This window comes from Dryobates pubescens, chromosome 26, assembly GCF_014839835.1.
Source record: "Dryobates pubescens isolate bDryPub1 chromosome 26, bDryPub1.pri, whole genome shotgun sequence".
Taxonomy (NCBI): domain Eukaryota; kingdom Metazoa; phylum Chordata; class Aves; order Piciformes; family Picidae; genus Dryobates; species Dryobates pubescens.
In genome coordinates, this window is record NC_071637.1 from 15,188,765 (window position 1) to 15,215,573 (window position 26,809).

The 26,809-nt window shown below is 51.6% G+C and overlaps 1 protein-coding gene across 1 annotated transcript in view; it reads left to right on the top strand.

Moving 5' to 3' along the window:
• PPP1R16B (protein phosphatase 1 regulatory subunit 16B) overlaps positions 1 to 26,809 on the top strand; it is a 69,058-nt gene that overhangs the window by 11,222 nt on the left and 31,027 nt on the right. Inside the window, exon 2 of the mRNA XM_054173494.1 lies at positions 9,223 to 9,625. Within this exon, the coding sequence (XP_054029469.1) occupies positions 9,379 to 9,625 (247 nt within the window). The 5' untranslated portion in view covers positions 9,223 to 9,378. The remainder of the gene's footprint in view (positions 1 to 9,222; positions 9,626 to 26,809) is intronic.

Below are 26,809 nucleotides of genomic sequence, written 5' to 3' on the forward strand. Positions count from 1 at the left end.
AATCGGAGACTTATGCCCTCAATTAATTTCTGTTCCACATAATGGGAGCTGCTGCATGGCTTTCCTTCAGTGGTGAGCTGCCTGGCTGAGAGGATGGGGCTGCTCTCCTGTGAGGGAAGTTGGGATTCGGTTCATGTTTGCACAGAAATCCCGTTCTGATCTCCCTCTCTTTGCCTAAGGGCAGAGATCCTGCTGCTTCTCTGATGCTGGAGATAAATTTTGTTAGCAGATACTTTTCTCTGGGAGAGCAAAGGGGAGAGGGGTGTGGTGTGTAATGAATTCTTGAAGGAATACATTCTTTTTTTCCCCCCTTCCTTGTCTTCAAGCAGCATCTTCTCTGGAGTCCTGTGTGCTGCCTGCAGCCTGTCTGCGCCGTTGCGGTGCAGTCGGTGGGGAGCAGAGGGGGAGAGAGCTTTGCTCACAGCTGGATGTATCCAGCCCTCATCTAAGGTGGAAAAAAAAATAAAATAATCAAAAATGTGTGCAATTAGTGTCTGCTCTCTGCAGGTTTGCAGGCTGCTGAGCAGTTTTCTCTTTGCACTAAGTGAAAAGGGGTGGCCTGCTTTGGTGTGGGGTTTGAGCCCTGAGCACAGCCTCTGATTTTTGACTTGATTCAAAGTCACAGTGAGGAGAGAGATTTTTTCAAGCTCACACTGACTGAAATGTGCCTCTTCCTCCTTTGGTGAGCTGAAGGCCAGCAGCCTGGGGTGTCTTTTGTTTACTGATTCATCATCAACCTGAGGTCCCACCCTGGGAAAGGGTCTGAGCAGCTTCTGCAGCTCCAGGACACCCTCGAAGGTACACCCAGCCCAGAGCTATGCCTTAAACTGTGGCTGGAAGAGCCTGAGCTGCCTGTGGATGTGGAGGGAGAGGCAGAGCCAGGTAGAGCAGAGCCTGGTTGGTAGGTGGAACGTCAGAGAATGAAAATGGAGAGGGGATGGAACCCCTCAGCCTCATAGTGAACATAAAACCCATCCATGTAAAGCTGTGGATTTGAAAGTCTGCGTAGGCAAGGACAGTTCAATGTAGAAAAGTGGCAGCCTTGAGGGAGTTGTGTGGAGCAGGCATCAAAAAGAACATTTGCTCTATGGAGCTTCTAGATTAAGGTTTTCTAACCCTCCTCCAAGTCCTGCTGCCTTATGCAGGGAATAGAGCTTGAGGAGTAGCTCTGCACATGGAGGCAATCAAGCGCTGAGCTGGTCCAGCTTCAATGCTCTGGCTTGCTCCTAAATCACGTGTGTAAGCCAGGGGAGGTTTAGGCTGGATGTTAGGAAGAAGTTCTCCACAGAAAGAGAGATTGGCCATTGGAATGTGCTGCCCAGGGAGGTGGTGGAGTCACCATCCCTGGAGGTGTTCAAAAAAGGACTGGATGTGGCACTTGAAGCCATGGTTTGGTTGATTTAGGTGATAGGTTGGACTGGATGATCTTGAAGGTCTTTTCCAACCTGGTTAATGCTGTTCTATTCTAAGCTCTGCTGGGGCTTGTGTACCTGCTAAAGCACAGCCCTCTACAGCTGTGGCTGTGTCCAGTGAACCCAGAGACACAGCTCTTGATGGGAGCTTCATGGGCTAGCCACCAGCAGGTTGATTTGAATGGGGACCACCAGCAGGGTGTCACTGAGGTGCCACTGGGAAGAGCATCCTGTTTCCAAGCACAGTGATGTGGGGGAGGACTGCCTGGCACAGATGGCCTTTTTCTTAAGGAAGCCCACATTGAAATATGGATAGGAAGAAGGTGGTGTATGGTGCTGTGTTGAGAGTTCACAGGAAACATCTACTGAAAATACTGAGGGGCTTTCCTCAAACAACTGCTGGTATTGTGAGGAGTGGAACAGCTGGGAGGAGAAAAGAATGAGGCACTGGATTGATTTATTTATTTCTTTATTACCAGCATTGGCTCCAAAGAGAGATTTCTTTTTTCCTCTTTCCTTGCTGTTTTGCTTTTCTTCCTTCTTGCTCCTATTTCATTCCCACTGCTAGGAGGGAGCTCACCGGAGTGGGAGAGATTATCTGCAGCCAGAGATAAAGCAGCCAGACCAAAATGCTTTCAATTCTCTGGGGAAGAATTTAGCTTTTAAATTCAGAGCTTTTTCCATAAAGCTTGAAAAATAACTGGTGTTGATTCATCCCCAACCACCCAATTTCCCCTTGCATCAAGCAGCAATGAACCTTCCTTTGCTGCAGACAGGTAAAAGAGCCTCCTCGCTTTAAGAAGGTAATTGGGGCACAGATTAAGTTACTTACTTTGCATACAAGAAACCTGTGGGAAAGCCAAGAATCTCTCCTGAAACTCCCAATTTCTGGTGTGATCTCTCACCCAGAAGATTCCTGTCCCTGCTTTTCTTTCTCAGTGCTCCAGGGCAGATAGAGGAGCTGTGTTCCCCGAGGGGTCTTGGGTGAAATTTTTTCGTTAAGCAGTGTTTCCTGCCCCTTTTCCCCTTCATTCCTCCTCTTCATTCACTTGGAAGCACTGAACATCTGCTGCCTCAATTGCTGCAGAAGCCCTGAGTGAGGGAAGGGGCTGCTTGCTACCATGATGCCAGGGAAATTAAATCATGCAGTGACAATTTTCATCGTTTCCACAGCTCCATGTGGTTCACCTGCAGGTGCTGCAAGGCTCCAGCACAGAGCTGGGAGAACCACACGGTGTGTGCAAGAAGAATTTGCTCCTAGAAGCACCAGCCAGTGCTGCAAGAGTAGCACTGAGGGGTGAGCAGGTTGTCATGGAGCACAGGACTGGAAGCAGAGCTGTAGACTGCTTTGGGTTGGAAGGGGCCTTTTAAAGGTTGTCTGCCAAACCCTCTGTAGTCAGCAGGGACATCTGCAACTAGAATAGGCTGCTCAGAGCCCTGAACAACCTGATCTGGAATGGTTTCAGGGATGGGGCAGCTACCACCTTCCTGAGCATCCTGGGTCAGTGTTTTACCACCTGTGTTGCAGTCAATGCACAGAGATCCAGGCAAGGGAGGTGGTACAACTGGTCTGGCAGAGTGTGATGACTGAAGAGATATAAACTTCAGTTCCAGAAAAGAAAGGAAAGCCTTCAGGAGGTGAACTGCAGCATTTTGAATTGCTTGCTGCTGCAGCCTTTCACCACAGGTGTTCTCTCCTCCTCCTCTCTGGGCTGGGTAGGAGACGTGACTGTGGTGCAGCATTTCAGGGGAAAACAAATCTTTTGGGACTGGGATTCCTTGGAGGGACAAGAGTGTCTCTTGTGATTTGAATTCCCCTTCCCAGTTGCTGTTGGTGTCTGACCCTTTGACTGTCTTCATTTGAAAACCCAGGGGCTGAGCTCTCCCGTCAGAGGTGTGTGAGGGTGTGATGGGTTGGGTGGTAGGGCTCGAGACAATGTCAGTGTTGATGGTGCTCTAAAGAGAAGTTTTCCCAAAGGCAGGAGGTGACAGCAGTTATAATAAGGAGAGGAAAAACTGGTTCCATGGTCTTCTCAGCGTGGAAGATCCTCTTGTTTTGATGCACCCTGTGCTAGTGAACCAATGTGGCTCAACGTGAGCCAGCAGTGTGCACTTACAGCCCAGAAAGCCAATCACATCCTGGGCTGCAGCTAGAGAAGCACAGCCAGCAGGGCGAGGGAGGTGATTCTCCCCCTCTGCTCCACTCTGCTGAGACCCCACCTGGAGCTCTGTGTCCAGTTCTGGAGCCTCTGTTCCAGGAAGGATCTGGAGGTGCTGGAAGGTGTCCAGAGAAGCACCACGAGGATGAGCAGAGGGCAGGAGCTGCTCTGCTATGAGGACAGACTGAGGGAGTTGGGGTTGTGCAGTCTGGAGAAGAGAAGGCTCCTGGGAGACCAAATTGTGGCCTTCCAGGATCTGAAGGGGGCTACAAGAAAGCTGGGGAGGGACTGTTTAGGGTGTCAGGGAGGGATAGGACTGGGGGGGATGGAACAAAAGTAGAAATGAGGTAGATTCAGATTGGATGTTAGGAAGAAGTTCTTCCCCATGAGGGTGGTGAGAGACTGGCACAGGTTGCCCAGGGAGGTGGTGGAAGCCTCATGACTGGAGGTGTTTGCAGCCAGCTGGATGTGGCTGTGAGCAACCTGATCAACTGTGAGGTGTCCCTGCCCATGGCAGGGGGGTTGGAGCTGGACAATCCTTTAGGTCCCTTCCAACCCTGACAATTCTATGAAACCTCAAGACCTCTTGATGCAGAACATGGCTCACTGTTCCCATCAGCAGGCCAGAAGAGAGGTTTGGTTTCCCAAAGGCCCTGCAGCTGTCTGCAGGGAGCAGGCTGTGTGCTGGTGGGGCAGGGAGTGCCTTGGCGCAGCCAGAGCCGTCCTGTGCTCGGCAGGGACAGGGCTTAGGAAATGGCTTGGAACGTGTTCCCTGCAGAGGGTGGAGTAGGCTGCTGCTGCCCTTCTCACTCTGCTCTGGGCTGTGGGAAGGAAGGGAATGGACCTTGGCTTTTTGTGCAAGGTCAGCCCCATGGCACATCCACGTTTTGGGAAGCTCCACTGCATCCCTTGCCTTGGTCTCCCTTGGGGATGGTTAACTCCTGTGTCTTTCTTTCCCTGCTGCTCCTGCCTGTCCTTCAGTCTGTCACCTCCTCAACTTGGTGCCTTTCTGTCTCTCTCTGAGTTGTGTTATGGCTGCTGGGCTGCCAGTGAGCTTTTCCCCTCATCGAGGAGTGAGTGATGAAGAGCTGCTTTGCTGCTTCCTCCAGACCTTGGGGAGAATGTGGCCAACAGCAGAGGTGGCAGCGCAGAGCATGCATCTTCAGCTGCTTTGGATCTGCTGAGGGTGATGCCTGAAAGAGGAGCTGTAGATTCTTCACTGGTGGTCATTTCTGGAGGGTGGGTTCAGCAGAAGGGCTGTGGTGGGCTTCTTATGTAGCATTTCATGGGGCAGGAGCAGCTTAGATTGTTTTGGCCCTCTTAGGAAGCAGAAGGGGGTCCATGTGACAATCCCTCACCTTGGAACCCCACATCCAACAACTTGCCCTGGTGCAGGAGTTGGCTCAATGAAATAAATCAGGCAGCCACCTCCTCTGCAGGCTGCTTATGCACCCAGATCTCTGCTATAGGCTTTTGAGCTTGGTTTCCAATTCCAGCTAAGAGATTAGCTTGGGGTGAGGAGGAGAAGGCTATTTCTGTCATGCCACTGACTTGACTTTGTGCTGCAAACCCAGACACCTCACCTAATTGGCTGGGCCCAGTGCTGCAGGTGATCCTCCACAAGCAATCCAGTGAATGAGAGCAATCTCCTTGACATCACAAGCAGCTGCTCACAAACCTGGGTCTTGAATTTTACCTTTGCTTGGAAGCTGCACAGCTTGGAAGAATTCTCTAGTTGAAGTATTTCACTTCAAGGTGTCCCATTCAAGGGTTGCTCTTCCATGGTTTGTGTTTGTTTGTTTTTTAAAGTGGAATAAAACCCAAGCCAATTGATGCCACTCCAGTGAAGGACTCTTCAAGTGTTTGTGTTCTGCTCTGCTGTCATGCTGTGCTTTAAGTAGTGCCTTGGGGAGATGTGTCAGAGGATTTGCAGGTCTTAGCTCCAGCTTTGCCACTCTGGCAGGGAGGTGAGGAGGCTCTCCACCATCCCTCAGCAGCGTGGCTGCTTTAGCAGATCCAGCTCCAACCGCAGCAATCCTGTGGCAAAGGCTGACTGCTTTGTAGGGAGGGCTGGGGAGGCAGCTCCAAGTTGTAGAACAGAAACAGAAGTGCACTTGCTTTTCTCCTCTGTGAGTGAAAATGCCTCCCTCTAAATGTGGTATGAGAAGTGTGCATTTGGGTCCCTCTCAGGCAGAGTTGATGGTGTGGAGTAGTCTGATTCTTGCAACCACAGCCTTGGGAACCTCTCCCTTCACAGAGTCATCCTTCTCTTCTTGTGCTGCAAGGGATTAACCAGAGCCCTGGATGTCCTTTTGGGCTTAGTGGGGCTGTTTAGTTTGGAAAAGAAGAGGCTGAGGGGAGACCTCATTGCTCCCTACAACTACCTGAAAGGATGCTGTAGAGAGGCTGCTGCTGCTCTCTTCTCCCAGGTAATTAGTGATAGTTTGAGGCCATTCCTTCTTGCTCTACATCTAGGTAGGTTTAGATTGGACATTAGGGACAAAAATTTCACAGCAAGAGTGGTCAGGCACTGGAATGTGCTGCCCTGGGAGGTGGTTGAGTCACCAGCCCTGGATGTGCTGAAAGGTGGTTTGGATGTGGTGCTGGGGGGCTGTGGTTTAGGGGTGGACTTTGTAGAGCAGGGTTCTGGGTTGGACTTGGTGATCCTGAGGGTCTCTTCCAAGCTGAATGTTTCTGTGATTTCTGTGAATCTTGCACTCAGGTGGGAGAAAATGTCCAGGAAATGCAGTCTTAAAGGCTTCTCTCAGTCAGCATTCACATGCCCTCTGCATGGACTGCTGTCTGGCACAGTTGGAGTGGGACTTTCCCTGCTGTAGTGCTAAGAGGACAGCGATGGCACAAGCACAGTATAGCAGCAGCCAGCTCACCTTGCTTTTGGCCCCTGAACTAGAGGTGCCTCTTGGCCCCACAGGGCTGGGACCTGTGTGTGTGTGTGGCAGGATGTCCTCAGCACAGTGACAGCAGATCTGCTGAGCTCATGGAAATGCAGCTCTGTCAAACATGAGGAGCAGCATTTTTATATCCCCCCCCCCCCTTCTTTAAATAAAACAAACCCAAATGAGATGCTTCAGAAACCACAGCCACCCACACAGCCAGCTTCTGTGGTGCTTTGCAGGTAAACAAATGCTGGGGCCTGAAACCATGCTATACTTAGACCCACCAGCTTGTGTCATGAGAAGTCAATGTGCCTTTGGGGGGGGTGGGGGGGACAGAGAAGAAATGAGGTCACTCCAGGCAGCTGGAGTGATGGAACCAAAGTCTTTCTGATGCTTTCAGGTCCATGGAAGGTGCTGAAGGACTTGTACCTAAGCTGGGAGAAGCTGAGTGGTGCCTTCTTCATGAACACCTCTGAGCTTGACCTCTCTGCTCTTTCAGAAGTTCATTTGCTGGTTGATTTGAGCAGACACTGGTGCCTGGTACTTCAAAAGGTGTCTCCTGGTGCTCCCAGATCGCTGCACTTTCCTTCTGCAGGTCATTCAACTCCCCTTTATGTTCTGATGAGAGCAGAAGAGCTGCTGGAGGACAAGGTGCACGTAGGAGAGCTGAAACATGGGCAAACAGTGGTTTTCTCTCCTTACAGGTTAATGTCCTCTTGCTCTTTCCAAGGTGCAGTCCTAATACCACCACCAAAGCTTTAGTCCTAATACCACCACCAAAGCTTTAGTCCTAATACCACCACCAAAGCTTTAGTCCTAATACCACCTCCAAAGTTTTCTGCTTTTTTTTTGGGGGGGTAAGCAAGGAAATGCTGAAATAAAGTTTCTTTGCATTACTAAAGCTGCAGAGTTAGGTCCTCCTGATCCCTTCAGGTGTGTTTTGGGAAAATATTTGTTCATCCTTCAGCAAACAATGGCAGAAAATGGCCTGGAGAAAGGAGCAGGGTGGGAGTGGCTGTGTGGTATGCCGAGAGGCATTTCCTGCCCTCGGCTCCCCTCCTTGGAGGTATTGTGAGCAGGGCTTCAGATCTGCAGCCTGCATTACTGCGGCCGAGATCGCCAGCAAAGATACCTTCCCAGAAGGCCTGCGAGGGGCAGGAGCTGGGCTGCTGCAGCTGGGGTCACCAGAGGTGCTGGGCAGCCTCCAGACGAGGCTCTGTGCTTGGGAAATGCCTCTGCCTCCTGGGAAAAGCACTTGGGCAGCTGGACTGTGCTTGCACCTCTCTTTACTGCAGGGTTTCTGGGGGCTGGGAGTGAGTCCTGGGGTGCATTAAGGACAGTGTGACCAGCAGGTTGAGGGAGGTTCTTCTTCCTCTCTGCCCCAATGAGGCCACATCAGGACTATCATGTCCAGCTCTGGGCTCCCCAGTTCAAGAGAGACAGGGAGCTACTGGAGAGAGTCCAGATGGTGGGGAGCTTGGAGAATCGCTGTGAGGAGGAAAGGCTGAGAGCCCTGGGGCTGTTGAGCCTGGAGAAGAGCAGCCCCAGAGGGGATCTGAGCAATGCTGATCAATAGCTAAAGGATGGGGCCAGGCTCTTTTCACTGGTGGCAGGACAAGGGGCAATGGGCACAAACTGGAACCCAGGAGGTTTCATCTGAACATGAAGAGGAACTTCTTTGAGGGTGCTGGAGCCTTGGTGATGGTTATGCTGGCATGGGCCAGATGGAGAGGTCTCAGTACTTGAATCTCTCCTGAGATGTCTGAATGCTATGGAAGATCTTTGCTCATTAGGACTTTCTTCAGCTCATAGGAGAGGGCTACTTTGAGCTGTGGGTATGAGTAAATTGCACCCTGAAATGCTGCTTAATCAAGAGGGATTTGCCTGGGTGTTTGGAGGGGGTAAAGGATGGAGTCACAAAAGTCAGTAAGAACAACCAAGCAATTACAGCACAGCTCAGCAAGCTGCCTTCTGAGATGGTAGCTGCTGCCTGTCCCATTTTCCATTGGTTTGGCCTTAGTTGCTTGTCTGCAGAAGCTGGACATGAGCAGGCAGTGTGGGCTTGCAGCCCAGGATGTGATTGGCCTTCTGGGCTGCATCAAAGGATGTGTTGCCAGTAGATCCAGAGAAGTGATTCTGCCACTTTGCTCTGGTGAGACCTCTTCCAACCTGGTTGATTCTGTGTGTCATTCTCTGTGTGTGTGTGTGTGAGAGATGCTGTGTACAGGTCTGGAGTCCTCAGTACAGGAAGGACGTGGGCCTGATGGAGAGGGTCTAGAGGAGGGACACAAAAATGATCAGGGGGTTGGAGCACCTCTGCTACAAAGACAGGCTGAGGGAGTTGGGGTTGCTCAGCCTGGAGAAGGGGAGACCTAATAGCAGCCTGCCAGTACCTGAAGGGGGCTGCAGGAAGGATGGAGAGAGACTGTTTGCCAGCGTCTGGTGACAGGACTAGGGGCAATGGCTTCAAACTGGAGCAGAGCAGGTGTAGATTGGATATCAGGAAGAAGCTCTTCACTATGAGGGTGGTGGAACACTGAAGCAAGTTGCCCAGGGAGGTGTTTGAGGCTCCTTCCCTGGAAATATTCAAGGGAAGGCTTGAGGCAGCCCTGGGCAGCCTGATCTGGTTGGGGATGTCCCTGCTGACTGCAGGGAGGTTGGACTCGATGACCTTTGGAGGTCCCTTCCAGCCTGGACCATTCTACGATTTGATGATGATGAGGCTTGATCCCTCACCCTTCCCTCTCATTTCAGGTCTCCACCATACTCTCCTCAGCCCCTGGGATGGGCCTGCCCCGGCTTGGCCTCAAGATGCTGGAATAGCAGCAGGCGGCGGCGAGCCAGAGGACCTGCGGTGGGACGTCGTTTCCCGCTGGGACATCCTTCAGCCCCTCTCTCTCAGCAGAAGCAATGGATGCCCACGTGGACCTGCTGACCGAGCTGCAGCTGCTGGACAAGGTGCCCACCCTGGAGAGGCTGCGGGCAGCCCAGAAGAGGAGGGCTCAGCAGCTGAAGAAGTGGGCCCAGTATGAGAAGGAGATGCAGCACAAGAAGCGGAAGCACGAGAAGAAGAGGAACGCTGTGAACAGAAAGAAAGTGTCCTTTGAAGCCAGCGTGGCTCTGCTGGAGGCTTCTCTGAGGAACGACTTGGAGGAAGGTACAGCACTTAGCATCATCAAATGCTTTGGCTTGGAAGAGACTCTTTAAAGGTCATCCAGTCCAATCCCTCCCCTGCAGTCAGCAAGGGTGTTGCAGCTAGGGCCCCAGATAACCTGGGCTGGAATGATTCCAGGGTTCATTTGTGTCTGTGGTGTGCAGAGGACTACCATGGATATGGTTTTGGTCCCTAGAGCGTTGCCATCTCTGCTGTAGCTGTGGGGACCTCAAAGCACTGTGTGACAGCAGCATTACCTAGATTGACATCGGGAGTGGGCACAGGAGTGCCAGGATAGAGCAGGAGTCGTGGCCAAGATCTGGGGAGAGGGAGGCAGCCTTCATCTGTCCTTTTCACACTTTCTACTCACAGAAGGTGTGAAATGCTTCTTTGCCTTCTGGGTGTGCCTGGTTTAGTGGCTTTCTGGAAGTCTGTCACAGGGATTTTCATGTCAGTGTAAATCTCTTCAGCTTCCCTGCTTGGGGGGATGGTTTGAAAGCCACATGGATGTATGCATTTCTTTTTCTCTCTTCCAGCTCCTGAAAAGCATAGCTCTGCTTAGTGCTTCCTACAGAAGAGAACTGCAGGTTGTTCAGAAATTGGTTTAATTGCACATTTCAAAGTGGATCAAAGTGCTTTGGTTTTGCTTCAAAGTCTGATAGGAGGGGGGGGAAAAAAACCCCAGTTGAAAAGTCAGTCTCCATTAGCCTCAGCACAGCACGGTGGGGGAGAAACCTGTAAGCTCTGGGGAGCTGGAGCTTGCTTCTCAGCAGGGAAACAAAAGCTCTTCTTGGAGAAGACCTGAAGCAGCCTTTGGAGTTGCTGCTCTACCAGGTAGCAAAACTGCTGTCACCTCCTTGGTCCCTTGGCATGGCAGAAGCAAAAGGGGTGCTTAGGAGGTCTTGCCCACTTGAGTTGCATCTCTGCCAGCGTTGCTTTGGTTTCCAGCATCTCTTGCAAGAAGCGATATATACTTCACTGGTAGGTGTGTGGAAGGCAAGGATCTCACCTTGTCTTGTGAGGAATCTCCCCAAAGTCCTGTCCTTGTTTCTCAGAAGGCCTTTTGTGCACCATGCCTTGTCCTTGTGCTTCGGATTTGCACCTGTCAGGGAACGCAGTGCTTCGGAGAGCAGCGATGCCTGCCTGGGCTACGTGTTACAAGCCCTTGCCAAGCCCTGCTGTGTGTCTGTGCCTTTGTGTGTGTTTGTAGCCTCTCTCTAGGAGAGCAGAGCTGTGATAATGCTCTGCAAGCTGCAGGCTTTCATTTGTTTCTTCCCTGCCTTAGAGGTTTAACAGTTTTTTGCAGCTCTTTGCCGCAGTGGACCTGTGCTTCTCCCTCGGAGCTGTTGTAGTCTTCTAGGAGAGCCCAGGTGGTGAAGCCCAGCAGAGCCCCAATGTGAAACTGTGTCTAGTGGCACTGCCTGGGATGACAGAGTTCAGACTGGTATCACCTCTGCCTGTGCTGGCAGACTCTTGACAGGGTATGGCTTTGGGGGTTGTACCCTGTGAATCACAGAATCAACCGGGTTGGAAAAGACCTCAGAGATCATCAAGTCCAACCTATTAGCTAATACCCAGCACCTCCTGACAACTAAACCATGGCTCCAAGTGCCACATCCAGGGATGGTGAATCCACCACCTCCCTGGGCAGCACATTCCAGTGGCCAATTACTCTTTCTGTGAAGAACTTCCTCCTCACAGTGACAAGTGGCAAGACTGGGGTGAGTAACAAGTGCTTCATCAGTGCCTCTGGGCAATGCTTGAGCTGGAGGGTGTGATGGGGCCATCAAGGGTGTAAGAGGCTCAGCCTTGTAGTTTGGCTTTCTGCACTTCTCCTGTCTGGATCTGTGTGGCTTGGAAGGAGGAAAGCTCCTTCCCTGTCTGCCTTACAGATACTTGCTTGTGTTTGTGCAGAAGAGGTGAAGCTGTTTGCAGGCACGGCACCAGTGGAGGGTGGTTGTGCACCCTGATGGTGGAGAACAGGCAGGGCTGGCAGCTGTTCAGGCAGCAGCATTAACATACTGGTGTCTGAGGTCCTGTGGCTGATGGTCTTGCACCACATGTGGACAGAGATACTTTGTGCTGGGGGTGCAGGAGTTGAGCTTTCAGCTCACAGCTTTACTCCTTTCATCCTGTAAGGAAAAGCCCTTTGCTGCAGGTCTCCTGGTGCTGTAATTGTGGTGACCTCTTTCTATAGCCCAGCCCAGCCTTTAACCATCCTTGCTCTTTCTGATGTGGTGCTGGTCACACCAAACACAATGCAGGCACTTCCCTGCTCAGTGGAAAATGAACCTCTCCCCCACCAGGCAGGAAAGAGGCCCTATCTCTGGTGGCAGAGGTGCTGGACCCCACATCTGGATTCTTCACATGCCTCAAGCTATTCAATTCAGTTTGGTTTGTGGTCAGTTAAGGCCTCAAAATCAAGTGTGGGCAGGTTCTGCCCCCGGTCTGCCCAATCTGTGCTGTGGGACGAGCGCAGAGGGGAGCAGGACAGAGTCAAACCCAGGTGCCAAAGTGGGAACATTCCTTACCAAGTGCCCAAGGCCAAAGTGAGGGAATTCGTGGGCTTTTGGAGGTCCCAGGTGATTCTTCCATCTATGAATCATCTTTTGTTTCCACGTGGGAAGTGGAGGGGGAGGTGAAATATAAATGATTAAGCAGCTGAGAAGTTAGAAGGAGGAAGGTTAGAGCCGGGGGTGCAGCTGGCACGTGTCACCTCCCAGCTGCCTCCGAGAGGGTCAGGTGTGCCACTTCCAGCTTTTTATTCTTTTTTGGCTGTTTTTCTGCACTTTTGTATTTATTCTTAACATTCTGACTCCTGGAGTGGGAGAGGGGATGCGGTAGGCGTTGTGCAATGAAATTGGGGTAAAGGGAGCAGAGCTGGGTACTGAGCTGGCTTTGTGTTGGGAAGGAGGTGTCTTGTTGCTGTGATCTAACCTCCTGGTGGAGGTGGGTTGAGCACTGTGGGATGGAGTCAGTGGGTGCCAGACCTTGCCCCTGCTCTTCTAGGAGCACTCCTGTGTCCCTGAGGACCTGGATGTACCAACTTCATTGTCCATTGCCTGTGCCTTGCCCAGGTGTAGCTGACAGAGCAGCACTTGCTGCGCTGAGCCCCTGTGGCACCTCTCCTTGTCCCTTTTCCTTCTGCTGTCGATGGCATGGCCCCAGGGCTGAGCCACCCCTCCTTTCCCACCCAACCTGTGACCTCTCTGGCTCTGCAAATGTGACAGCCTCACAGGAGAAGACATCTTTCCCATGTAAGAAACCCATTTTGTCTGCATCTGATGAGTCCAGGGGTGACAGGGCACGTCAGGGAATTGCTGTATCTCAGTGTGGTGGAGAAGCAGGACTGAAGGCAAGAGCTCCAAGCCCTGGTGTGGGCAGGAGCTGTGAAGGGGTGACAGCTCTTGCCTGCTTGTTCCTCACATCTTCTGCAACAGATCTGTCAAAATATCCCAGGATTAACAAACAAGCTGCTATTAAAAGCTCCTGTGGGTCTCTGCTGACAGAAGCAGGGTAGGGAGCACATCGCAAGCATGCTGGTGGCAGGTGTGAGCAGACAGACACTCTGGGGAGGAGGTGATGGGCAGTGACCCAGGACCTAAGGCAGGGGTCCTGCTGGACTGCAGCATCCTGGCTGGGACCTTCTGTTTGGAGAGCTGAAATACCTACAGACAGTTCAGGGGTGAGCTGTGAGGTGAGAGCAGAATACTCCAGTTGCCACACCGGACCCACTCCACTCTGCCCGTGGAGCAGCTGGGAAAGGCATCACACACTGTGACTGGCTTAAGTGGAGATGTGTTCAAGCCCTCACCCAGCTGTAGGCAGGATCTGAGCTGGCTGCAGGAGGCCTGTGCAGAGGGGAGGACGTATGGTCCACGCAGAGCTTGCAGGGAGCAGCAGTGTACAACCTCGGGGCTGTTGCAGTGGCTGTGGAGCAGAGTTGCTTTACAGTGCAATAAAGCAATGCTTTACAAGCTGCTGTGCTAATTGCAAAGAAATAGGGAGGGCTGCTGAAGGCTGTCACCCCTTGAGGCCACTCTGCAAGGTGAAGATCTGAAACCATGGGGAGGAGGCTGGGTCCCACTGTTCCCAGGGCTGCTGCAGGGCTGTCATGTCTATGTCTTTCTACATCACTGAGCTCCCATACAAGCAGCCCCAAAGTGCAGGAAGGTGAGCTGGTGTCCTGTAAATAGAAAAATGACATCCCCAAAGGTGGGTAAATGGCTGCTCTGCAGATGTGTGGCATTTGCTGCCTGGACAGCCCTTTGCACACCTAACTTGTGTGCAGAGGGAGCTCCCACTTGAAGCTGGATGTGTTTGTGTTAGCTGGGGGGGGGGTGAACTGTGCTCCCTTCAGTGAACCAGCAGAGAAATAAAGCCCCCAAAGGACTGATTCACCTTCCAGCAGTGCTGGAGGTGCCCTGGTTTCTCCTGCTCTGGATGAGAGCTGCCTCCCTGCAGGCACCCTCTGCCCTCCCCCTCCCCAGCCAGCGCTCTGGGAAGCCTCGCTGCAAAGTCCTTCAGCTCCCAACCTTCTGGCACTTCATCCTCCAAGCGAAAACTTTGTCAGAGCCAGAGTGTTGCATAAACCAACTCTTCTGCAGAAGTTTAACCATGCAGATCCTTATGGCTGGTGAGCCAGAAAGTGAATGAAAGCTTGGGCTTGACGACCTTGGAGCTGGCATCCGTCAGAGCGGTTCCCGTTGGCAGAGCAGCGGCCGCAGGCCTGGGTGCTGTGCCAGCGTGGAGAAGATTTCCCCAGGGAGGGTGTAAGTACTGCCCACTTTATTTGTGTAAATCCACCCCCCCCCCCCCCCCCAGACATGTTTCCCTTCTTGCCTCTTTCAACCTGCTGTAAGCCTGCAGTGGTGCCCAGCTTGTGAACTCTTCCAGGAGCCATCCCCAGGTAGCTCCTGCCCTGCTCCCTCTGCATCTTCCCGGAGCGAGCCCAACCTTGTCATTTGCAAAGGCACTTTAAAAAAGAGGCCCTAATTAGTGTCTATAAATTGCTTTCTCTAACCTTTCCAAGTTGATGTGATCTGTTCCCTTGTTACTAAAAACCTTTTATGAGGTGCCTTAATTTTCCACCCACATTATTCGTCTCCTGAAGCTTTTTACATGGGCTTCCTGTGGCCAAGTCTGAGCGAGTGCATTTGTCTGTCTGAGAAGACTTTTTCTCCTGGGTTTTGTGCCCTTTGAAGGGCTCTGAGAATTAGAAAGAAAGAAAAAAAACCCACCCCACATCTCTTTTATCCCCAGCAGTCTGAGTGTATCTCTGGGTAGCTGGGCAGTGACTCCAGGCAGAAACGAAGAGTTTCTGTTCACTTAACAAAGGCATTTCTGGAGTTTTCAGCTCCATCAGCGTGGAAATGAAAGCTGTCCTCTCTGGGAAGCTGTGTGTGGGAGCCCTTGGCAAGGCTGGGGTTTGTTAATTTTGTTAATGGGGCTTGGTATCTCTTCCAAAAAGCACATATTTGGCCATGTTTAACTTGGCTTTTTCGTGCAATCTGGAGGTGATGCCAACGCAGGGTGGTTTGCATATGGCAGCTAACTAGGTGGCATCTGGGAGCACGAGCAATATTGAATGTGCAACTTCCTCTGTTGTCATAACAAGTAAATAATCTTCTTTTTTTCTCCCCCCTCCCTCTGAATTCCTGTCACTTCAATCAAGAGGGCAAATTATTTCCATAAGAGTTTGAGATGCCACTTCACCTGTTTGGAAGGAAAGTAATGCATAAATGCTACCCTCCTCTGGGCCAGCCCCAGCACCTCAATGTCTGTCTTGCAGTGAGGGGCCCAAAAACTGAAGCCAGTGTTTGAGGTGTGGCCTGACCCAATGCTGAATACAGGGAAACAATCACATCCTTCCTCCTGCTGGCCACACTGCTCCTGAGACAGTCCAGATAATGAATAAACATTGGATTTAGACTAGAATAGACCAGGTTGGAAGAGACCTTCGAGATCATCGTGTCCAGCCTATCACCCAACACCATCTAATCAACTAAACCATGGCACCAAGCGCCCCATCCAGCCTCTTCTTAAACAGCTCCAGTGATGGTGAGTCCACCACCTCCCTGGGCAGCCCATTCCAATGGGCAATCACTCTCTCCATGAAGAACTTCTTCCTAACATCCAGCCTAATCCTCCCTTGGCACAGCTTGAGACTGTGTCCTCTTGTTCTGGTGCTGGTTTGAACCACTTGTCCCTCTCATAAAGACAATCTGTTGGGATTCAAGGTGTTTTACATCAGAGACTGACCACTAACTGCTGCCAAGCCCAGGTTTGGGGTTTTCCTGATCTGGGTTAATTAGAAGATGAGCAGAGGGCTGGAGCCTCTCTCCTATGGACAGACTGAGAGAGTTGGGGCTGTTCGGTCTGGAGAAGAAAAGGCTCCAAGGTGACCTTCTTGTGGCCTTCCAGTATCTGAAGGGGGCTACAAAAAGCTGGGGAGGGAATTTTGAGGGTGTCAGGGGGGAATGGAACAAAAATAGAAGTGGGTAGATTCAGATTGGATGTTAGGAAGAAGTTCTCCCTCATGAAGGTGGTGAGATGCTGGCACAGGTTGCCCAGGGAGGTGGTGGCAGCCTCGTCCCTGGAGGTTTTTGCAGCCAGGCTGGATGTGGCTGTGAGCAACCTGCTGTGGTGTGAGGTGTCCCTGGCCATGGCAGGGGGGTTGGAACTAGATGATACCTGAGGTCCCTTCCAACCCTAACAATTCTATGATTTAATTGGCTTCTAAAATTTGGCTACAACGTGTTTTGGAGGAGAAACTTGGAGCTGTTGCTTCCTTGGCTGCATGGGCAAGGAAGACAGGCAAGCTGGGCATGGCTTTGGTTTGGAGGTGGTGTCAATGGTTGCTTCTTAATGCCACCATGAGTAAAGAGTTTCCCTTCCAAAAGGAGAGCTGAGCACTGGGGAGTAACAGCTGAAGCTCTCAGGGTTGTGCATGCAAGGTGCAGTAGGCTGTCTGCGTAAGGTCACCATCTGCTCTGCAAACCCTGCTCGGCCAACTCACGGCAGGGAGAGCTCAGGACGCAGTGCTGGGGATGTCAGGACTTCTGTCAGCCCAAGGCAGGTTGTCAGTGGGACACCTTAGTTCAACCAGGTGCCCAGGGATGTTCCTGCATATGACCAAGTGCTAAATCCTGGTGTTTAACCTTTCCCTTCCCTGTCCTGGTTGCTCAGCTTCCGAGGGCATGGAAGCAGCTTTGTGTGGCTGCTTATTTTCTGCTTGCTGCAGGCTCCCAAGTGTTGAAGCCAGAACTTCCTGACCTGAGCTGGATCGTACCTGCTGATGTATCAGTGGCTTTTTCTAGCCAGTAACTTCCCAGTTTGATTGTGAGCTCTCTCTGGGAGGAATCACTGCCTGCCACCAGCATGAGGGACCATGGAACCTTCTTCACAGAAGGAAGAGTCCCAGTCAATAAAGCATAAGGATGGGATGCAAAGCAAAACACAGGAGGATAAGCACAAGCAGGTAGGAAAACCATGCAGAGCTGAATGAGAAGGTGCAGCCATGGCCCTGGCTGTGGGCTGGATCAGGCATGGAAAGCAGCAAGCCTGGCTGCCTGCTCAGGGGGATAACAGTGTGGAAGGGCTGCTTGCTACAGCCCAGCCAGCTCCTCGCTCCAGGGGGCTGTGACACGGGATTTCTTGCAGGCAACATATTTCTTGCCTGCCTGGCTGCCTTCCAGCTATGTGCTGCTTCCTCTGCCTGTTCTGTCCCACTCCAATAACAAGGAACCAGAGAGTGCAAACAGCAGCTCAGCTGGGGACCTCTGCTATCTTCTGTGTGATAAGCAGCAGCGACCTGGAGTGAAAAATCTTCTGTCTTCCCACCCTGGGCATGGCCTCTGACAGCCATGGCTCTGCCTCCCTGCCATGCTGTGTTGTGATATCTAATCCAGCTCTGTCCAAAGGCCATGGGATGTGAGCCTGGTCCCAGCCAAGAGCTTGCTGCTACCTGGCATTTTGCAGCATCATTCTGCTCTCAAGTGCACTGTCAAAACCAAACCCACAAACAGCCCACAGTTCTGCAGCCAGGTATCAAACTCTTCTTTGCAAAAGAGTACTGGGGAGGAAGTGGTTCTTTGGTGGGGGGGTTGAAGCCTCCTTGCAGGTCTAAACCTCAGGTGGCTGTGTTACCCTGATGCAGTTGAAAATGCAGTGCTTGGATGTGTTTCTGGGCAGGAAGAACTTGGCTGTAAGCTGTGGCTGCAGGCTCTGCTTCCTGCCCCTTCTCCAGGTCAAGGAGAGCTTGAAAAGTGGATTCAATCTACTTTATTGGGGTTTTTCCCCCCACCCCAGATTTAAATGCCTGCCTTTCAGGATTGGGGCCAGCTCAGCTGGTGTAGATTTCTTCCCCTTGGAATCATGGAAAATAGAGGTTGAGAGGGTTTCAGGAGGTCATGTAATCCACCTCCTGCCCCAAGGCAGGATCAACTGTATCTAAAATGCTTGCTAATGAGGTTGGAGTTAGGTATCTCAGTGTATTTATAGGCACCTCCACAACACAGGAGCATATATACCTGTGCACGTGGCCCTGCTTCTCATTCAGTTCTGCATGGGTTTCCTACTTGCTGATGTTTATCCTCCTGTGTTTTGCTGTGCATCCCATCCTTACTCTTTACAGACTGGGACTCTTCCTCCTTCTGTGAAGAATGTTCCAGTTCTTAAAGGAGTATTTGCTATGGCTGTGCCTTAGAACCTTGTGCAGAGCTGCTTTGACATACACTATCACTGCTTGGTTTTTTCCCTCTGGAGGCTGGCCAGATCTTTGGGAAACCTTATCACCCACTGCAAATGTCTGTACAAAAAAGAAAATACTGAAGGAAAAAAAAAGAAAGAAAGGGTGGGGGGGGAAAGAGAGATCCTGGCAGCCTTGCCTACCCCCTAAACGTCACCCAAAGGATGCTAAATAGGCCAGGAAGCAAACTGTTTAATTCTGCCTGCTGATGCCTTTGTAATCAAGAGCCAAGATGCAATCAAGCACCCTGCACTCCCTTTAATTCAGGGAACAAGAGCCCATGTGCAGCTACCAGCAGGTGGATGCAGTTTCCACCAAGGTCCCTGCCATTTGCAGCTGCCTGTGGCTGGATTTGGCCTCTGGATTCCCCAGGCAGCCTGAGGCAGGCTTGCTGCAAACGTTGCTGGTGCAGGGCACTGGCTGTGGGCTGCTCTGTTGTGTGTCTCCTGCCCTGTATGCCCTGAGGGGCTTGGAACACAGCCCTGTGAGGAGAGGCTGAGGGAGCTGGGGTTGCTTAGCCTGGAGAAGAGGAGGCTCAGGGGAGACCTCATTGCTCTCTACAACTACCTTAAGGGAGGTTGTAGACAGGTGGAGGTTGGGCTCTTCTCCCAGGCAAGCAGCACCAGAACAAGAGGACACAATCTCAAGCTGTGCCAGGGGAGGTTTAGGCTGGAGGTTAGGAGGAGGTTTTACACAGAGAGAGTGATTGCCCATTGGAATGGGCTGCCCGAGGAGGGCACCATCACTGTTCAGGAGGAGACTGGATGAGGTGCTTGGTGCCATGCTTTAGTTGATTAGGTGGTGTTGGATGATGGGTTGGACTCAATGATCTTGAAGGTCTCTTCCAACCTGGTCTGGTCTGGTCTGGTCTATTCTATTCTAAGGAATGTGCCAGGTCATCACTAAACCACATCCCTCAGCACCACCTCTACACAGCTGTGAAACCCCTCCAGGGATGGGGACTCCACCACTGCCCTGGGCAGCCTGTTCCAGGGCTTGATAATCCTTCCATGGAAGAATTTTTTCCCCTGATGTTTCTGTCAGAGTGGCCAAGGATTTCAAGGTAGATTCTGGATTCCCTTTATCCTGGTGGTCTTGTCTGCTTCACCTGGCTTTGCTTTTAGGGTGGCACAGAGGACTGGTCCCTGCCATGAATGTAAGGGCACCAGGTTCTGAATTGGAACAGGGAACTTCCAAGCTCTTATTTATCTTTGTGTGCCTTTACCTGGGCTGATGAGAAATGCTATTAGTGTTAAAAAGCCAAAAGAAATGCTCCCCAAACAAACAATAAACCCTCTGAGGGCTTACTGCTACAGTGTCTGCCTCTGAAAAAGGGGAGACTAAAGCAGGAATTAACCTGAAGGTCAGCCTCACACATTGGTTGCCCCATCCCTGTTTCAACCCAGTTGGCAGCTGGTGGTTTCCACAGCAGAGCAGCAGGGAGCTTGTGTTTTGTGCTGTTACACCCACAGCTGTCTGGAAACAGCCCCAGTTTGAGTGGGTGGGGGAGATTCTGGCACCTTCAAACTGTTTCCGCTCTGGTCTGATTCAGAGCAGCAAAGGTTGGAGATCAAATGCTGATACCTGTCTGGTTCTGGTTGAAAGGATGACAGCAAGATGTGATGGCTTGGTGTGTTCACAGAATCATAGAACTGTCAGTGTTGGAAGGGACCTCAGGTATCATCTAGTTCCAAACCCCTGCTATGGGCAGGGACACCTCACACTGCAGCAGGTTGCTCACAGCCACCTCCAGCCTGGCCTTAGAAACCTCCAGGCAGGAGGCTTCCACCACCTCCCTGGGCAACCTGTGCCAGTCTCTCACCACCCTCATGGTGAAGAACTTCCTAACATTCAATCTGAATCTACCTCATTTCTAGTTTTGTTCCATTCCCCCCAGTCCTATCCCTCCCTGACACCCTAAAAGTTCCCTCCCCAGCTTTCTTGCAGCCCCCTTCAGATACTGGAAGGCCACAAGAAGGTCTCCTGGGAGCCTTTTCTTCTCCAGACTGAACAGCCCCAACTCTCTGTTTGTCTCCATAGCAGAGCAGCTCCAGCCCTCTGCTCATCCTTGTGGCCCTTCTCTGGACACCTTCCAGCACCTCCAGATCCTTCCTGTAACAGGGGCTCCAGAACTGAACACAGTACTCCAGCTGGCTTCCTTGTCCCATGCCATTGAGCAGACCACAGACATCCTGCAGCAGAGGTGCCCCATTCTAGTCCAAGGACTTCATGGTTTCCATTCAATATGATCCAAAGTCCTTCAAACTCTCTAATCTGAAGAGTTCTCTCTGCCCAAACCATCTGCTTCAGTACAAGTAAAATTTTGCCAGCAGGTTATTGTTCAATGGACATTATGAAGTCCTTAGGCTGAACTGGAGCAGCTCTGCTGCACTGAGGTTTCACTGCTGCACGTCTGCTCAATGGTTTGGGACAAGGAAATCAGCTTGGCAGTCCCTGTGAGTTGTCAGGAAGGAGCAGTGACTGCTGTAGAGCAGAGCCATCCCACTCCTGCTAAGAATGCAGAGAGAAGAGCCTTGGGCTCAGCTCTGTCTGAGGAGACAGGTGCTGTCATTCACCCTCTGGAGAGTCCATCAGCTTTACAGAGCCCAGCACCTGACCTAGAAACCAGGGCTTGGACAACATGTGGCACTCCCACGGAGAATGAGCTTCAGCCTACTTCAGCTCAGACTCTTCCCATGGCTCTCAAACTTTTCAGACCTGCTTTTGGTTTTATTTTTTTCCCCACTTCAGATCCTGTCAGTCTGTCTTTAATTAGCAAGGCTACAGCAGGGCTCGGTGGGAACTTTAATGGGACTCTTCCTTTAATTACAATTTTGGTTTGGTAGCCTGAAATAGCAGGAATGGGAAAGAGCCTGAGCTCCAGCAAGGAGGACACTCCCTGTAGGTTTGCAGTGCCATCCTCTTGGCTCTCAGGCAGTTGGCCACAGAATCGCCAAGGTTGAAAGAGACCTCAAAGATCATCAAGTGCAACCTGTCACCCAAGACCTCATGACTAAACCATGGCACCAAATGCCACGTCCAATCCCCTCTTGAACACCTCCAGGGGTGGTGACTCCACCACCTCCCTGGGCAGCACATTCCAATGGCTAACAACTCTCTCTGTGAAGAACTTTATCCTCACCTCCAGCCTAAACTTCCCCTGGTGCAGCTTGAGACTGTGTCCTCTTGTTCTGGTGCTGCTTGCCTGGGAGAAGAGACCAACCCCCACGTGGCTACAACTTCCCTTCAGGCAGTTGTAGAGAGCAAGGTGGTCTCCCCTGAGCCTCCTCTTCTCCAGGCTAAGCAACCCCAGCTCCCTCAGCCTCTCCTCACAGGGCTGTGCTTGATGCCTCTCCCCAGCCTCGTTGCCCTTCTCTGACACATTCAAGTGTTTCAATGTCCTTCTTAAACTAAGAGGCCCAGAACTGGACACAGTACTCAAGGTGGTCATAGAGGTTTGTTTCTTTCTGAAGCTGATCCTGTCATGACAATAATGATAAGTCCTGAAAGTGGCATGAAGCTCCAGCCCAGGCTGTAAGCAGTCAGCTTCCAACCTGCTGCTGGCTGCTGTGCCAAAACTGCAACATCCCCGAGCTGGTGGGGTGAGAGCAGGTCATGGAGAGCTGCTGCAAGTCTATTTTGCTTTTATTTGAAGGGTCAGTGAGCTCAAAACTCCATCTTATAAGAGCATAGAAGGATTCCCTGTGTGCTTTCATAGCAAATTTATCCTTCCATAACTTTAATCATGCAGCTGTGAAATCACAGATAGCTGTGAACGAGCTGCTGCTCTGCCCCCTGACCCAAAGTATTCTCATCTGCTCTGGCAATTTCCCATTGCTGTTCAGAGCAATGAAAGCTCTCACTGGAGTGCTGGTCAGCACTGAAGCTGCAGTGTGGATCCAAGCTTTGGGTCATCACTGCACTGTGCCATTCAGCTCTGAGGTTTGCCATGTAGTGGGGATGTCTGCAGCGTTGTTCTGTGTGGTTATCCTGAGGGGAGCAAGGGAGCAGGAAATATTCCATTCAAAGATTTGCCTCCCAGCAGAAGGACAATACTTTTTTTTCCCCCTGCTTGCCTCCTGTGAAGTGGGACTGACAGCTTGAATTGTAGCTAGAGGTGGAAGGAGCTGTGCCCAGAGCAGAGCAAGGGTGACGAGACAGAGGTCTGGCCATCTGGCTTTGCTTCATCCCTGTGGCATTCTCTTGGATTTGAAAGCTTCCAGAAACAGGTTGTTCATTCAGCCTTCCTGGACCAAGCTCTGATAGGAGCACATTCAGCTACCACTAGCTGGAGGAGGTGATGGTGCCCTGACTGATGCAGATCCCACTGTGATACTGTGTGTGGACTACCCCAGGTGCTCCTGCTTTTGGCAGTGGGGTTGACCCCATGATCTCTGGAGGTCCCTTCCAATCTCTAATGTACTGTCCTACTGTGATACCAGGATCAGGCTCCCCCTGAGAAGACAGGCATGGTTCTCCTAGGGAGTGTGTGTGCATCATATTCCCATGAGATACAGCACTGTGAACATCCCAGGAGAGCAGGGACATGCCCTGCCTCAGTCTGAGTGCCAGATTGTGTGTCAGGGACCACCTAACCACACCAGCACACCCCCTGGGAGCAGGATGCTGGGGGATCCATGTTGTGGCCATAGCCAGGGCTTGAACCAAACCTTTCCTGTGTGGCACTTCTGAAATGGGCTGAGCCAAGAGCCTTGGTGTGGCACCCTGGCTTCACCCTGCCTGTAATGGGGACGAGCTGCTTGGCACAGGGAGAAGGACACTGCCACCAAGCATCACTTACTCTAATTAAGTTTGGGGGGACTGGTTTGTTGTGTGTTTTTTTTTCTAATGACCTATTTTATCTCTTTGGACAGCTGCTTAACTGGGAAAGTAAGGTGGGGGCAGGGGGAGGGAAGCTGTCCTTATTTAAAAGGGTCCCCCACTTTAGCCTGGAAATCTGGGCCAGATCCGCTGGTACCTGCAGGCTGCTTTGTGTGACCCTGGTGAGGAAAGCAGCCAGAAATGTCACTTTAGAGCTGTTTTGCTTTGCTTGATGAATCTGGATCAGTGTCTCTCTCCTTCCTAATCAGGTTAGTTTTCCTTTGATCTACCCCTGTTAAGAGAAACCTAAACTGATTTAGCTGCTCCCATCCATTTGCCTGATGGCTCTTCCCATGAAGCCCCCTCAGCTCTGCCTTAATCACTGTGGAGCTGCCTGATGCTGTAGCAGGTGACACTCCAGTGTATAACTTAGCCAGTATTCACTGGGAAGGTTTTGCCAGATGTTTTGTTTGATTTGATTCGAATTTTTTTGGACAGATGAGCTTGGAATTGGCAAATGCAGGAGAAGACAATTGCTGGTAGCTGTCAGAAGGGAAACACTAATTGTCAATCATGTTTTATTGAGCCCCTGTTGAACTGATTTGCTGTAGAAAACATCATTTCCTTGCACTCCTCCTTCAGGAAATCTGATTTGTTTATTTCTATGTGAGCTCTGCTCTCTTGGTGATGGTGATGTATGCCAACATAGAAGGGGGTGGTGGAAACTAGCTCAGGGTTAAAATCTGTGACACCTGGAAATTTAAACGACCCATTTTTAGGAGCACAAAGCCTCTCTCCGTGCTGGTGTGCCATAAAATCGTTGCAGATGTGTCCTCCCTGTCACTTTTCCCTCTTACACCCTTTCCATGCCTGTGATTGACAGCACTGCTAGAGCACAGAATGGTAGGGGTTGGGAGGGCCCTCTGGAGATCGTCAAGTCCAACCCCTCTGCCAGGGCAGCTTCACCTAGAGCAGACATCCAGGCAGGTTTGGGTGGAATCCAGAGTTGGAGACTCCATCCCCTCTCTGGGCAGCCTGCTCCAGTGTTCCACCACCCTCAACGTAAAGAAGTTTCTCCTCACGTTTAGATGAAGCTTCCTGCGTTCAAAGTTTGGGCTCATTACCTTTTGTCCTGTCACTGGGCAGCACTGAAAAGAAAACTCTCCCCACCCTCCTGCCACCCACCCTTTAAGCCCTGAGAAGAGCAGCAGGGTTTAGTCAATGCAGTGGCTCGTTTGATTGCTCTCAACGCGTTTGAGAACGACCCTCCGGTTACCGTGGGACGAGACAGGACTCGCTGGGGCAGATTTGGGTGCTCGGGCTCGCTGGGGCAGATTTGGGTGCTCGGGCTCGCTGGGGCAGATTTGGGTGCTCGGGCTCGCTGGGGCAGATTTGGGTGCTCCGCCTCGCTGCGGAGCTTGGCTGCGGCGCTGCCCTTGCCGGGACTCGGCGCAGCAGCGAGGCAGCAGCAGCGTCCCCTGGGATCGCCCCCTTAGCAAAGCTGCTGGGGCAGTCGAGAAGGAAACGGAGTTTTGTAGCGAGTTATCCTCCGTGGTGGTTGTGTGTGATGTCTAAAATGTGCTTAATGCACTCAAGCAGGCTGGAAAGGCAGGTGGAGGAAAGGGACACCTTCCACAGATGCTCGCACAGCCCTTCCCTGCCTCCAGACTGGTTTGGGTTTTCTCTTGTGGTAAGTTGAGCAGGGCTCAGCAGTGTCCCCTGAGCTCCTTTCCCTTGAGAAAGGGAAGTGTTGTTTGTCAGGGGAGAAGTGGTACCCTCTGTGACATGGGCATGGGGGAGCTCATCCAGGATTGTGGCCAAACAGGACCCATCAGTGGGTCAACATAGCCTGGCCCCTGCCCTTCACTGCTGGTTTAGTCCTGGGGGTGTGCTTCAACAGCACATTTCTCCTCTGGAAATAGCAGAAAGGATGGGATAGCCAGCCAAGAAGTTGAAGCAACCTTGTCATAAAAGTTTAGTCCACTCTCTGAAGAAACAACTTGATTTAGATGCTCTGAGGTGGAGGAAGGAAGGACCAGATGGCTGCAGAGCATCCTCGAGCTGCTGACAATGCAGTGATCTCTTCGGAGAGTCCCCTGAAGAACCTTTTCCAAACGCTCTTGGATTTTTACTGCAGAACAGAAATCCAGGAGGAGGGGTTGCATATCTTGCCCAGCTGCTCTGGGACTCAGGTCTACCTCAGTTCCCATCAGATGGGGGCTCTGGTGACTGGTGCTGGTGGGCTGGTGCTGGGGTGGAGGAGGTGGCTTTGCCTTGCATCTTGTTCCCTTCCCACGGTGACTCTGCGTATCGCAGCTGCTGTGATTTGTTCCTCTCCACCTGCAGTGGGGATGGCCTTGTTTGAACCTCACCCTCATGTGCTGAGCAATCATAGAATCAATAAGGCTGGAAAAGACCTCAAAGATCATCAAGTCCAACCTATTACCTAATACCTAACACCTCCTGACAACTAAACCATGGCTCCAAGTGCCACATCCAATCCTTTCTTGAATACCTCCAGGGATGGTGACTCCATCACCTCCCTGGGCAGCACATTCCCATGGCCAATTACTCTTTCTGGGAAGAACTTTTTCCTCACCTCTAGCCTAAACCTCCCCTGGCACAGCTTGAGACTGTGTCCTCTTGTTCTGGTGCTGCTTGCCTGGGAGAAGAGACCAACCCCCACCTGGCTACAACCTCCCTTCAGGTAGTTGTAGAGAGCAAGAAGGTCTCTCCTGAGCCTTCTCTTCTCCAGGCTAAGCAACCCCAGCTCCCTCAGCCTCTCCTCCCAGGGCTTGTGCTCCAGACCTCTCCCCAGCCTTGTTGCTCCTCTTTTATGGATGCTTTATTTACTGAGCTCCCTGGTGCACACATTCTCCCCTTTCATCTTCTTGGCGCTGTTGTGCACAGAGCATCTCAAACCAATTTGCTTTACTGGGTGTCTCTAGAGATACAGCCCACTTGAGGAGCAGCCTCACTGGGGACCATGGCTCCAGCAGTGAAGAGGTTAATGTGTCTGTGCCAAGAGCTGTCTGTGCCTCATGCCAATCCTGATTGTCATCTTGCTCCTTTTAGCCCCCGCAGTTGTTCTGTCCCCAGAGCACTGTACGTGGCCATTTGATCCAGGAGGGACAAATGCTTGTTGGGAATCTGTTCCCTGCTCCAGTGCTCCTGCTGCCCTGTTAGGGTGGAAGAGGAGCCTGCTGCTCCTTCTTGTGTCCTCCAACTGAAAGGACCTGGTTATGGGTGGAGATCTTGGCCAGCAAAATGTGCCCCATCCCTTAATACTGAATCACAATTTAGGCAACCAGGACCTATTTTAGCTCACATTTTGCTGGTGATCCTCTCCTCCCCAAGTGTACTGGATGGAGGAAAGGTGTGTGGAGCCAAGCCAGAGGTTCCAGCTGTAGGAGCTGGCAGCAGCCAGGGCAGCAGCAGTCTGTGTTTGTTTTTCAAAGGGGAATAGCTGCAATTTGGTTCAAGGTTTGTAGGTCAGGTTTCCATTATACAACTGTACTGGTTGCAGCTGCTCCTGTGAGATCCAGACCTTGCTGGATCCTCCTGGTCTAGGTGGGGGTGCCTTTCCCCAGGAGTTATTCTTTGTACAATCCTAGAAC